Source organism: Geotrypetes seraphini, chromosome 11 (genome assembly GCF_902459505.1).
Source record: "Geotrypetes seraphini chromosome 11, aGeoSer1.1, whole genome shotgun sequence".
In the NCBI taxonomy this organism is placed as follows: Eukaryota; Metazoa; Chordata; class Amphibia; order Gymnophiona; family Dermophiidae; genus Geotrypetes; species Geotrypetes seraphini.
In genome coordinates, this window is record NC_047094.1 from 85,461,912 (window position 1) to 85,476,120 (window position 14,209).

A 14,209-nucleotide genomic window follows, 5' to 3' on the forward strand; every position below is an offset into this window, starting at 1 on the left:
CTTTCTTTCAGCAACACTTCCATTATTTTTCCAACAACTGAAGTGAGGCTTACCGGCCTGTAGTTTTTTGCTTCATCCCTGTGACCACTTTTGTGAATAGGGACCACATCAGCTCTCCTCCAATCCCCAGGAACCACTCCCGTCTCCAGAGATTTGTTGAACAAGTCTTTAATAGGATTCGCCAGAACCTCTCTGAGCTCCCTTAGTATCCTGGGATGGATCCCATCTGGTCCCATTGCTTTGCCCACCTTCAGTTTTCCAAGTTGCTCATAAACACTCTCCTCCGTGAACAGCGCAGAATCTACTCCATTTTCTCGTGTATCTTTGCCAGACAATCACAGTCCTTCTCCAGGATTTTCTTCTGTGAACACAGAACAGAAGTATTTGTTTAGCACATTTGCTTTTTCATCATCCTCTCCACATATTGGTTCCCAGCATCTTTTAGTTTAGCAATTCCATTTTTCATCTTCCTCTTTTCTCTAATATATCTTAAAATTTTTGTCTCCCTTTTATACATTTTTAGCCATTTGTTCTTCCCCTGTGCTTTCGCCAGACGTATCTCTCTCTTGGCTTCTTTCAGTTTCACCCTGTAGTCCTTTCTGCACTCCTCTTCTTGGTTTTTTTTTATATTTCACGAACGCCAACTCTTTCACCTTTATTTTCTCCGCCACTAGTTTGGAGAACCATATTGGCTTCCTTTTTCTGTTGTTTTTATTTATTTTCTTCACATATAGGTCCGTAGCCATTTTTATCGCTCCTTTCAGCTTAGACCATTGTCTTTCCACTTCTCTTATGTCTTCCCATCCTACCAGCTCTTTCTTCAGGTACACTCCCATTGCATTAAAGTCTGTACGTTTCAAATCTAGGACTTTAAGTATCGTGCAACCGCTCTCCACTTTAGCCATTATATCAAACCAAACCATTTGATGATCGCTACTTCCCAGGTGAGCACCCACTTGAACATTAGAGATACTCTCTCCATTTGTGAGGACCAGATCCAATATCGCTTTTTCCCACGTGGGTTCAGTCACCATTTGTCTGAGTAGAGCCTCTTGAAAGACATCCACAATCTCCCTACTTCTTTACGATTCCGCAGGTGGAACATTCCAGTCCGCATCCGGCAGGTTGAAATCTCCCAACAGCAGGACTTCCTCTTTCCTTCCAAACTTTTGGATATTCACATTCAGATCCTTATCAATTTGCTGCGATTGAGTCGGAGGTCTGTAGACTACACCCACGTAGATAGAAGTTCCATCTTCTCTTTTCAGAGTGATCCATATCGCTTCTTCCTCTCTCCAGGTCCCTTGCATTTCGGTCGCTTGGATATTGATCTTTACATAGAGAGCTACTCTTCCACCTTTTTGACCATCTCTGTCCTTCCTAAAAAGATTATATCCCGGTATGTTTGCATCCCATCCATGTGATTCATTGAACCATGTCTCTGTGATAGCGACTTCAGGGCTTGCAGATCATGAACTTTGTTGCTTAGACTGCGAGCATTTGTGGTCATCACTTTCCAGCTATTTTTCAGCGGTAATCTCCTTTTACGTATAGATTTTTGCTTTGTTTCACTTTCCGTTGCAATGCTAAGAAATGAGTTGCTGATATTGTTTATGTTGCAATCTTTACTACTATCACATCTTTTCTTTTGCCGGGGTGGTCTCTATAATTGTCCTTCAAACATACACCACCCCCACCTTCTAGTTTAAATGCCTAGAAACGTGGAGGGGCATAATAATTAAATTTAAAAAAAAAGTCTAAGTCCCCTTTTGGCCTAAGGCCTTAAACGTTGAAAGTAGAAGCAAGCAGGGAAACTGTCCATTATCCAAAAAAACGTCCAAAAGGAGGTTTTGTTTGATAATGGCCTGCCTCTATGTTCAGCTGTTTAAACGCCCAGACCACCACTATGTCTAAACTTATACCATATAATCAATCTAAAAAAAGCCTAAGCCCCAAACGTCCAAAACAAGGGCTTTTAGATGAAGGAGGAGCCAGTCCTTCACCTAAAAGCAGGATTCTGGAACCGGTGTCTGTCAAAAACAACACCGGTTACAGAATCCACCTCCCCCCTACAACGATCCGGGCAGGAGGGACCCCAAGCCCTCTTGCCCCATGATCCCCAAACCCCCCCCCCCCGGACAACATCGGGGCAAGAGGGAGCCCAAGCCCTCTTGCCCCGCGATCCCCAACCTATTTTGGTTGGCCCAGGCGCCTCAGGCTCCACCTGTGGGCAGGGTTTGAGCTGCCTGGGCCAATCCGGCCCCATTCCTGGGATGGCTGGCCTGCCGGATAGGCGGGCTTGGCACCCGTCCATCCAACCAACGATTTCAAGGTACATGGGGTGGGATTGGGGGTCGTGGGGTCGGCGGGGGGGTCACGGGTCGGTGGGGGGCCGATCAGGGGTTCGGGTGGGGCAGTCATGGGAGGAGGTTGCGTCGAGGGCAGGATTGCCTGGGATCCCTCCTGCCTATATTTTAGTGGGGGCTGGGGGTTAGAGGGTGTCCCCGGGCCAGGAGGGTTTGGGCTCCCTCCTGGCCGGATCGTGGGGGGGGGTTGGGGATCACGGGGCATGAGGGCTTAGGCTCCCTCTCACCCCGATGTCGTCGGGGGGGGTTGGGGATCGCGGGGCAAGAGGGCTTGAGCTCCCTCTTGCCCCGATGTTGTCGGGGTGCTGCCGGGCAAGAGGGCTTGGGCTCCCTCTTACCCAATCATTGTCAGACGGGCCAGGAGGGCTTGGGCTCTCTCCTTGCCCGATCATATCAGGGGGAGGGGTGGATCGCTGCAGGAGAGTTGGGTCATCTCTCCTGCCGCTTTAGCGATCCCACGTGACGCATTTGGTGACACTTGGTGGTATCGCTATTGCGATAGGGGAGATGAGTCATCTCTCCTGCCCCGATGGTTGCAGTGGGGGGGTGGGTAGGTTGCAGTGCCGCTGAGCTGATCACGCCAGCTGCCATCAGCTCATTGGCTCCTTTTTCGGCACTTATACCTGTTTTGACTTGGTCTAAGTCAAAACGTATAAGTGCCAACTAGGCAACCTGTCAAAACATTTGGTTATACCTGTTGTACACCTAGGTGTATGCCGGTCCACCTCCCGCCCAACCCCGCCCTTTCCCTGCCTCTAAAAACGCCTCTTTTCGCTCTATGTGTTTAGAGGCAGGGGAAATGCCTAAGCTGGTTTTAGATACATCTAAAACCAGCTTTGATTATGGGTACCTGGACGATCAGGTTTTTTGATCGTCCAAGTAGCCATTTAGGCCACTTTTTAGACATATTTTTTTTTATTATGAGCCCCATATTGTCTAAATTTCTCTGCAAGGTTTCTTTTTCCTGCTGTAGTAATATGTAGCCCATCAGTGCAATATAGCTTCTTGTCCTTCCATGTATTTCCCCATCCTCCAATGTACCTGAAGCCTTCTTGATGACACCAGGTTCTGAGCCATCTATTAAAGTCCTCTGTGTTTTTCACTCTTTGCTCTTCCTTTCCATATGCAGGCAGTATTTCAGAAAAAGCTAAAGTCTTTACAAAAGGTTTCACGCCCTCACCCGAAAAGCTTTCTGTGCTGCAAGTGTGGAGTTGTTGGCCAGATCATTTGTTCCCAGATAGATAGCAACATCAGTGTTAAAATCCTTAGTTTCTTCCTTAATTATAGTCTGTATTTGCCTGGAACTCCTGGTAGCTGAGGATCCTGGAAGACATTTCACTATTTTGGTCTTCTCGCCTTGTATTCCAAGGTTAATGCCTCTGATGATAAGAGTTTTCTGTTTCTGGGATTTTTTATTTGTGCTTAGGGTGCGCTTGTTCTCTTGAGTTACCTTCATTGGTTTCAGTCCCACCTCCCTTCTTTTTTCTTGAATATCACAGTGCACTAGTGGAGCGAAGGTATTTTGTAGAGGTAATATTAGTGAAGGTGGATGTTTCTGTGTTACATGTCGCAGTCTTCCTGAGCCTACTGTGATCCATTTATTCCTGGGCTGTTTTATTCTTTGAGGTAGAGGTGGTAAGTTGGTATGATTGTGTGGAGTGATGGAAGCTGATAATTGCATTCAATTCTTGTTTAAGTCTGCAGAGCTCCTCCTTAATACTAGCAAGTTGAAGACAGATGGGGCAAGCCTTAAGCCTCCAAATAGTGTGTCTTGGAATTAAAGCACCACAGTGATTGCATAGAATAAAGGTCATCTTGATTGGTTGTGAAGTGACTCGATTTGAGTAGTCCTGATTATTTGGGTCTCTATATATGAACAGTGGTCCCTGGGGTGGGTGGGACTATAAGTCTTACCCTTAGTCCTATGAAGAAGAAGAGGAAATAAGATTTAACAAAGGAAAGAGAAGGGTTTATTTTTTTTGTTTTTTTAAGTAAGAAAAGGGAGGAAAAGAGAAATTAAGCAGATATAATGCTGAAAAACAGTGAAAAGAGCAGAATATGAAATGCTGAGTATCTTAGCTTTTAGAGGTTCACAGGGCAGACTTGTTCACAGCACTGTCCCAAAGATAATGCAGTTAAACTTAGTAGTAAATCAGAGCCCCTCCCTACAACTATCAGCAGATACAATGGCTAAAAACTAGGATTTTAAACAGAAATACAGGCTCTATACCAGATCAGTGGCTACCCCAAAACACAGGATTTTAAACAGAAATACAGGCTCTGTACCAGATCAGTGGCTACCCTAAAACACAGGATTTATAACAGGATTTTCCCTACTTTAGTCACCCTGTGCCTCAGGCACTAGGATTTAATTAGAATTAATATAAGTCTTTCCCTTATTCCTATGAAGAGGAAGAGGAAATAAGATTTAACATAGGAAAGCGAAGGGTTTATTTTTTTGTGTTTTTTGTGTTTTTTAAGTAAGAAACAGGGAGGAGAAGAGAAATTAAGCAGATATAATGCTGAAAAACAGTGAAAAGAGCAGAATATGAAATCCTGAGTAACTTAGCTTTTAGAAGTTCACAAGGCCCCGATGAGAAAAGGCCGCAAAGCAGCCTGTTTAGAGTGCTGCCGGCCCGACGCTGCTCTGGAGGGAGGTATGTAGGGCTCGCGGTCGGCGGGATTCAGATTGGAGGGAAGGATGTAGGGTCAGCGGGGATTTGGCTGCGTGGCAGGGGTGGGTGCTCAAGGGTTCTGCTGCACAAGGGATGGGAGGGAGGGAAGGATGGAAGCTGGACAAGGATTCTGCTGCACAGGTGGATGGGAGCGATGGAGGGATAGAAAGATGCTCTTGGTCCAGCCCTTCTGTCAAATTTAAGAACCCATTGTGGTTTGCTAACCTCTGCTTTAATCCCTTCAGTGGTCATCTGCTCTGTGCGGTTGTAAATCAACTGCTAGGCACCGTTTATAGAATCCTACTTAGTGGTGCCCAGGCATGCTTAGGTGTTGCTAGACATCCAAGAAATAGGTGCCTGTATATTAGGCCAGGTTTTACTGGGTTTAATTTACCAACGCCTAACTCAAACACCTAACGATGCCTGAGTCAACCACATCTATTCTCTGTACCCTAACAACGCCTACTTTTCAGGTAGGCGTCATTAGGCATCAGAGGGCGCCTCAATGTAGCCATCGCGAGAATTGATGGCAAAAGCACACTGGAAGCAGTGCGGGGCCGGGCTGGAGATCGTTAAGATCTCTCCTACCCTGCAGCATCGCAATTTGAGGAGCAGCGAGTCCAGTGAGGGAGGTAAGGGGGGAGGGGATAATTTTTTTTTAATTGTATAGCTCGCCCCAGTTTTGCAAGCCACACCTACTGTGCCGGCTTGCAAAACCCATATATAGGCCGTAGCCTATATATAGGGAAATATAGTAATGTTGTTAAACAGATATAAAGTCCCTCATACACCTGGGACACTATTTTTCTACTGCTATGTCCCTAATGGGGTAGTCTAATTCATCATCAGTTCACTTTATTTTTATCTGCATTGTTGTGCTGGCTTTTTTTTAACTTTAATTTCTCTGTTATATGTGCAAAAAAAGAGCAACTACTGTGCGTAATATATCATAGCAGAAGAACTGAAAGGAGCAGTATTAAGTTAAGTGCTCCTCTCAGTTCTGCTATAGGTGTATGAGGTCCTTTATATCTGTTTAACAACATTATTTATACTTGTTGGATTAATGAGTTTACTCTCATTCTTGGTACTATTCTATAAAGTGCACGCTGAAATAATTGCAACACTCATGACCCACCCATGCCCTTCCCATGATTCACATGGTACAAAAAGCAGCAGCAAGATTTCTGCTGGGAAAATCGAGGCAGACAAATGCCACCCCGCTACTGAAAGAGTTACACTGGCTCCCGGTTGAAAGCAGGGTGAAATTCAAGATCTTGTTGCTGACGCACAAAATCGTTCAACTCTCAGAACCGCAATATCTAGCAGCCAGACTACATTATTGTATACCAGCACGTGCCCTGCGCTCAAGCCAAGAATACCTGTTGGAAATACCCTCCTTCAGAGACATCAAATATAAAAGTGTTAGGACAAGAATGTTCTCAGTGATGACTCCAAGGTGGTGGAACTTCCTTCTAAAGGAATTAAAACTAGAAAAGAACACCGGAAAGTTCAAGAAAGGGATAAAGACCATCCTCTTCACAGACTACTTTAACTAATAAAGCAACATAGAGGAGATAGATGGCTAGTCCTCATTAGGAACACAACATGGAACATGATACAGGTATTATGTGTGCAAATAAGTAGGATTTATTATGAACATAGTATACAATACTGGTATTATATGTGTAGGATGATTGACTATGGTATAAATGTGTCTGTAATGAAAACCATTTCAAAAAACGCTAACTCTGTATTGTAACACCTTTACAGAAACTCATGTAAACTGCTCTGAATTGACTCTCCAGTCATTAGTAGCGGTATAGAAGCCTTCAATAAACATGGGTATGTGATACAAGGGTATCACAACCCGGACGAAGGAAGTCATCATGCCGCTGTATCGCGCAATGGTGCGCCTGCACCTGGAGTACTGTGTTCAATACTGGTCGCCGTACCTCAAGAAGGACATGGCGGTACTCGAGGGAGTGCAGAGGAGGGCGACTAAGCTGATAAAAGGTATGGAAAATTTTCCATACGCTGACAGGTTAAAAATGCTGGGGCTGTTCTCCCTGGAGAAGAGGAGACTTAGAGGGGACATGATAGAAACCTTCAAAATCCTTAAGGGCATAGAGAGAGTAAATAAGGACAGATTCTTCAAACTGAGAGGAGCCACAAGCACTAGGGGTCACTCGGAGAAATTGAAAGGGGACAGGTTTAGAACAAATGCTAGAAAATTCTTTTTTACGCAGAGGGTGGTAGACACATGGAACGCGCTTCCGGAGGAAGTGATAGGCCAGAACTCTGTACAGGGATTCAAGAAGGGTTTGGATAGGTTCCTGGAGGATAAAGGGATAGAGGGGTACAGATAGAACTTGAGGTAGGTTATAGAAGTGGTCAGAAACCACTTCACAGGTCGCAGACCTGATGGGCCGCCGCGGGAGCGGACCGCTGGGCGAGATGGACCTCGGTCTGACCCAGTGGAGGCAACTTCTTATGTTCTTATGAGAACGCCCCTTTCACAGTTACGCACGAAAACACTTAGATGCCAAGTTATAGAATAGTATCTAATGCACTGTGGTGCCTAACTGCCATTTCAGTCCTGTTTTGACACCTATCATTCATTAACTCCCATTGTTGTGCCAAACATTTGGTGCTTAATTCATGCCTAACTTTTGGTGCACTATATAGCATTACCTTCTAACCCCCCAATTCTGTGTATGGCACTTTGGGCTAGATTCACAAAGCAAACTGATCGTGTACCGATCGATTTGCGACCCCTTAGCGACCCCAGCCAGATTCACTTACCTCTCTGCCGACCATCCTCCGATCCACGCATGCACATCAGGGCAACAGTATGCAAAATAGGCAGGGATGCAATTCACTAAACAAAACCCTGCAACGCCTACTGGGCTGGCCAATCAAAAAAAAAGCGACTGCTGAGGACCAGTTGCTGAAGCCCTTTCCGGCTGCCCTGACTTCTGCCGCCATGCTCTCTGCCTTGTCAGCCCCTATCCTGCAGCCCCGAATGCACCTGCCTGCCTGCCCCAAACACGCTGCCTGCCTGCCTCCCTTCCTCACCCTGCAAGCCCATGGTTTTAACCCGCGGGTTTAAGCGGGTTAAGACCACGGGCTCCAATAAAACAATCGCCTTTTTTTTTTTTTTTTTTTAATCTATGCCGGCCCTGAGGTCTAGCGCATGCGCAGACCATCTATCAAGTGATCTGGGAAGGCAGAAGGGAGTGTTCCTCCGATTGCCCCCATCTGCATATTTGGGCTTCGAGAATTCATCGGACCTGCCCGGATCGGGCCCGATCGTGAATCTAGCCCTTTGTGTGGGCAAATCGATGCACACAGCCAGTTTGCATGCACAACTTAATTGTTTAACAAGCCTAATCGCCGTTGATAGCTGACAATTAACACCCTTTAATTGACACTAATTGGCACTAATTAGAAGTTACAGGCACAGCTTGGAAAGCGCGATTCTATAGAAGGTACATGCCAATTCTAGTGCATGACCAGAGGAGGGTCATGAGTAGATGCACTTTATAAAATACACCCAATGTTAGGCATAGGTAATTAAGTCTGGTTTTCCTTGGCCTAAATGCATGTGCTTAAAAGTTATAATGCACACTGGTGCTTAGCGGGATTCTATTAAAGGTTATGTACACCTTGTAGAATGGTGCTAAGCACCATATTACTCAGCACCAATTTTTTTTGAGTGTGCTATATATAGGATATGGTCCTAAATGTGCAACGCCAAGCTAAAATCAGATGTGCATTTTTGTAAGCAATATTGCTGAAGGTCTGGTAAGAAAGGCCTTTTTGAGGATGATAACAAAATCTGCAATAGAATGGGCACCCTTGATGGTGTGGATAAATGAGAAAGGATCTAGCAAATCTTGAGAAATGGTCTGGAATTTGGCAGCTAAGATTTAATACTAAGAAATGCAAGGTCATGCATTTGGGCTGCAAAAGCCTAAAGGAACGGTACAGTTTAGCAGATGAAGAATGTTTGTGCATGAAAAAGAACAGGACTTGGGTGTGATAGTTTGTGACAGAAACATAGGCACATGATGGCAGATAAAGGACAGATGGCCCATTTAGTCTGCCCATCCGCAGCATCCACCATCTCCTCTCCCTAAGAGATCCCTCGTGCCTGACCCATGCTTTCTTGAATTCAGACACAGTCTTTGCTCCACCACCTCTACCGGGAGACTATTCCACGCATCTACCACCCTTTTCAAATGAAAGAGACTCTCATTCACATTTATGCCATGTAGGTGCACATGTCTATCATATCTCCCTCTCCCACCTTTCCTCCAAAGCATTGTGACCTGGACAGGAGTAGCCCGAGCCCTGACCTGGGTCACCCAAGCCTCAGCCGAGCGGTTGAATGAGGCATGGAGGGTAGAGAGGTGTCTGCATCAATAAAAAAGGTCCAGTACAGGTGTTTAGTGTAAATTTTAAGATGACTTTATTTTCTGGCTTTATACTGTAGTACCATTTAAACATAAAAACAAAAAACTCTCAATTGGTGGCTAAACAGCCTGTTAACCCACCATGCTTATTCACTTTACAGTTCAAGGAAAAATATGGCAACTTTAAACAGCTTGCCTCTGTAGCAATTCTCAGGGTGTAATTAACTATCTCACCCAGAGCATGGGCTTCTTAACTCTTCTGTTACCCTTAGTTAATCAGAAGCAGTAATTCTTAATTTCTCTGTTACTTTGTTTTTATGAGGCAATACCACATTATCAGAAACAGCTTTTACTTCCCTCAGACTTCACTCTGTGACCATGCCCTCAAACATGCCTAATTCCTCAGGCTCTATTTCAGTTTCCTCTACTGACATTTCTTCTGGCATTTCCATCTCATATTCAGTACCTTCAGAAGAAAGAGAGGATTTAGCTCTGAGGTTTTCTATTGCTTACTCTGAGAAGTGCTGGTCTCTGCCTTCTGAATCCGGGCTTGCACAGGTCTGCTTCTCCTCAATGATTCAAGAATGCTATAAGTTTGTGGCTACCCCCCTTGGCCTAAAGACCACACCCTTTTCTCTAGCATGGGGTTAATTGCCTCTCAAAACACCTGTGAAAGAAATAAGAAGGCTACAAATTATACAAAATACAGCAATAAAAATTATTACTAACTCCCAAAAATATGATCATGTCACACCTCTTCTACGAAAAGCACACTGGTTACCAATTTCACACAGAATAATCTATAAAATTGCACTGATAACCTTCAAAATCCAACAAACCAATGCACCAATATTTCTAGATCATTTTTTGATACCATATTCTCCAGCCAGGACACTTAGATCAATGGAACAGCATTTGCTGACTATCCCTTCTGTAAAAATAATAGGTACCAGAAGATCTACAATTTTTTCAGTCATAGCACCCCAGCTTTGGAACAATTTACCAATCTATCTACGTGGAGAAACCTCATTAGAAAAATTTAAAAGCATATTAAAATGCTACCTGTACAAAGACGCATTTGAGTCATAGATAGGATAATTCATCTATCATTAATCCCAGACTCGAATACCTCATTTTAACCAGACATTATGTATAGGTCACAACCTCCCCTATCCTCTTTTTAGGCTTAGCCATATTTATAAAATATTCTTCATCACCCTCCTGATGTTGTTTTTTCCTTAAATGTACTTTTACTTTCCTCAAAAATTGTAGTTCACCTCTCTTCCCTTTTTGTATCGCTAATTACTTCTGTACATACAATGTATGTTTATGTGTACAAATTGTTTTATTTTTGTCTCCCAATTTTAAATTGTCATACGCATTGAAGTGTTTGATATTGCGTGTACAACAAACTTTTAATACACTTGAAAAACTTGAACTTGGTTCTCTGGTGCTTTGCTAATGAGCCTGGATAGCTTCCCTGCTTACTAACCCTGCCCCAGCAGAGCTGATTGCAGGAGCTAATCCCTTTGTGGGTTTTGCTACCACCTGCCTGGTGCATGCTGGTACCTGTAGTTCTTTGCCTTTAGCATTCCCTAAACTAGAACTAGGCAAGTATAATCGGGTCACTTTTGGGTTGCCTTTCACTGGGGATAAATTCTGCAGTTTTAGAGCACTGCAGGGTTTCTTCAGCATGACTCTCCCTGTCACAGTATACATATTGAGATCTTTAAGTCTGTCCCCATACACCTTATGATGAAGACCACACACCATTTTAATAGCCTTCCTCTGGACTAACTCCATCCTTTTAAAATTTTTTTGAAGGTGCAGCCTCCAGAATTGTACATGATATTCTAAATGAGTCCAATACAGTGGCATCAATACCTCCTTTTTCCTACTGGCCATATCTCTCCCTATGCACCCTAGCATCCTTCTAGGCTTTGTCGTCACCTTTTCAACCTGTTTGGCCACCTTAAGATCATCACGTACAATCACACCCAAGTCCCGCTCCTCTTTCATGCAAAAAGTTTTTTACTCCCTAAACAGTACTGTTCTCTCTGGTTTAAGTAGCCCAAATGCACGATCATGCATTTTTTAGCATTAAATCTTAGCTGCCAAATTTCAGACCATTCTTCAAGCTTCGCTGGATCCTTCCTCAGGTTATTAACACCATCAGGAGTGTCTTCTCTATTGCAGATTTTGGTATCAACAACAAAGAGACAAATCTTATCTTACAGCCCTTCAGTAATATCGCTTACAAAAAATGTTAAAAAGAACAGGCGCAAGAACCGAGCCTTTCCTCAGAGTGATCTCCATTGACTACTATTCTCTGTCACCTTCCACTGAACCAATTCCTCACCCAGTCCGTTACTTTTGGGCCCATACCATGGGCACTCAGTTTATTTATTAGATGCCTATGCGGAACGCTGTCAAAGGCTTTACTAAAATCTAAATACACCACATCTAGTGCATTCCCTCTATCTAATTCTCTGGTCAACCAATCAAAGAAATTGATCAGATTTCTCTGACAAGATCTGCCTCCAGTGAATAATACTAATACTACTAATAATAGCTTTATTTATATCCCTTTCAGTTGCCTCAGGTTCTGTAATCAACTGGATTCCAGAAACTTCACTATTCTGTTATAAAAGCGATTCCATTAACTTATCATAGAAGTCAGATTTACTAGCCCATAGACCCTAAGGTGGCCAAACAGGTTGAATAGGCAACAGTGAAAGCTACAAGGATGCTTGGGTGCATAAGGAGAGGAATGGCAGTAGGAAAAAGGAGTATTTATGCCCCAGTATTGGACTCTGATAAGACCTTATTTAGAATATTGTGTACAATTCTGGAAACCACACCTTCACAAAGATATAAACAGGATGGATTTGGTCCAGAGGAAGGTTACTAAAATGGTTGGTGATCTTCATTATAAGGCATACGGGAACAGACTTAAAGATTTCAATATCTATACAGTATATACTTTGAAGGAAAGGAGGTAGAGGGGAGATATGATAGAGATATTTAAATACCTATATGGCATAAATGCGCATGAGGGGAGTCTCAATGGAAAGGAAACTCTGGAATGGGGGGGGGGGGGAATATAGGATGAAGGTGAAAGGGGACAGATTCAGAAGTAACCTCAGAAAATACTTTTTCATGGAAAGGGTGATAAATGCTTGGAACAGCCTGCCTGTGGAGGTGGTGGAGACAAAAAACTATATCTGAATTCAAGAATGCTTGGGACAAGTACGTTGGATCTCTAAGGGAGATGAATGGAAAGTAAAGGGCATGGTTAGGCAGACTAGGTAGGCCATATAGTCTTTATCTGCCTTCATTTTTCTGTCATTAATATTAATTCAACACAAGATGAAAGTAAGCAGCCTAAAAGTAATATGTCACTGACTAAGACCTTTGTCCATTCACATGTGGAGCCTGGCATTTAATTTTATGCATCTGTCTTCATAGAGGAAGCCTGGATGCTAAAAGAAGGGTCATTAAACTAATAAAGAGAATGAAGGAACTTCACTGTGTTAGCAGATGATGCAGTTTAAGCTTACACATTGCAAGAGAACTGCTGCTGGTAAAAGTGGATCCTAAAGGGTTCCATTGCAGAGGTGCGTTTTCCTCCAATCTCCCAAGATTTTGGACTAAGCATTAAATACAATTGAAGAAAGACCTAAATAAAGATTGTCAATCTTGTAAGCCTGAATGTCACCTCTCAAGTGCACAGTCCCAGAATGCTCCATGCATGAATGACCTTCTCTCTTCTGATTCTTGTTTCTCCCTCTAGGCCTATGTGTTTTGTGAAGCAGCTGGAGATTCCTCAGTATGGTAACTACAGGCCCAACATGGTTCCAGCAACACCCAGGGCCAACCTGGCCAAGGAGCTGGAGAAGTACTCCAAGGTCACCTTTGATTATGCAAGTTTTGATGCTCAGGTTTTTGGCAAACGCTTGCTTGCCCCAAAGATTCAGACTAGCGAAACCTCACCTAAAGCCTTTAAATGTAAGTCAAAGCACCATGCATAATTTCTTCATTTTCCTCAAGGTTGGCTGGGAAAACACCCAGCTCTTTGTAAGGTCACCCAGATCTCGCTGCTTCAATAAATACAGTAGAATTTCAGTTATCCGGCACCCATGGGGATTGGTGGATGCCGGTTAATTGTAGTTTCTGGTTGCTTGAGAGTTACTGTAAAAATAAGTTTGGTCTCCCTTCCCACCTCACTCTATCATCCCCCACCCCCACTTGTAGGTCCAGCATCAGTTCTTACCTTCTTTCTCTCCCACTTTCTATTCTTTCTTCTCCCCCACTCCCTCCTTTCCCAAAACATAAAGCCATTTTTGACAACCCTCCTTTCTTCTATTTCCTTTTTTTTTTTTTTTAATTGAAATTTATGAATATATCCAAACAAGTATACAGGATATGGGAATTTACACAAAAAATATAGAAATATTATTTCTTAATACAACTTAAATCAGTCATAGAAAATCAGAAATCCCATCAAGCCCATATCATTGAGGAGAAATAATTATATTACATAATAACATAAAATTCAATAATCAATAAGGGATAACATCCTTAATTTTATAGAGGCATTTCACTATTTAAACTCCTATTTTCATTGAAATTATCATAACCAAGAAAGGAAAATTCTACCCCAACTTAGAAAAAGGGGGGGGTTACTAAGAATGTTCAAGAAATTTCTTTCTTTTATTTCCAAAGCAGTACAGCCAGTCTTGACAACCCCCTC

At 43.3% G+C, this 14,209-nt stretch overlaps 1 protein-coding gene across 2 annotated transcripts in view; it reads left to right on the forward strand.

The window, feature by feature from the left end:
* The window catches only part of MYT1 (myelin transcription factor 1), a 345,874-nt gene that overhangs the window by 239,794 nt on the left and 91,871 nt on the right, over positions 1 to 14,209 (forward strand). For both annotated transcript variants that reach the window (XM_033914908.1, XM_033914909.1), the window contains one exon: positions 13,250 to 13,464. In XM_033914908.1, coding sequence (XP_033770799.1) covers positions 13,250 to 13,464 — 215 coding nt within the window. The remainder of the gene's footprint in view (positions 1 to 13,249; positions 13,465 to 14,209) is intronic.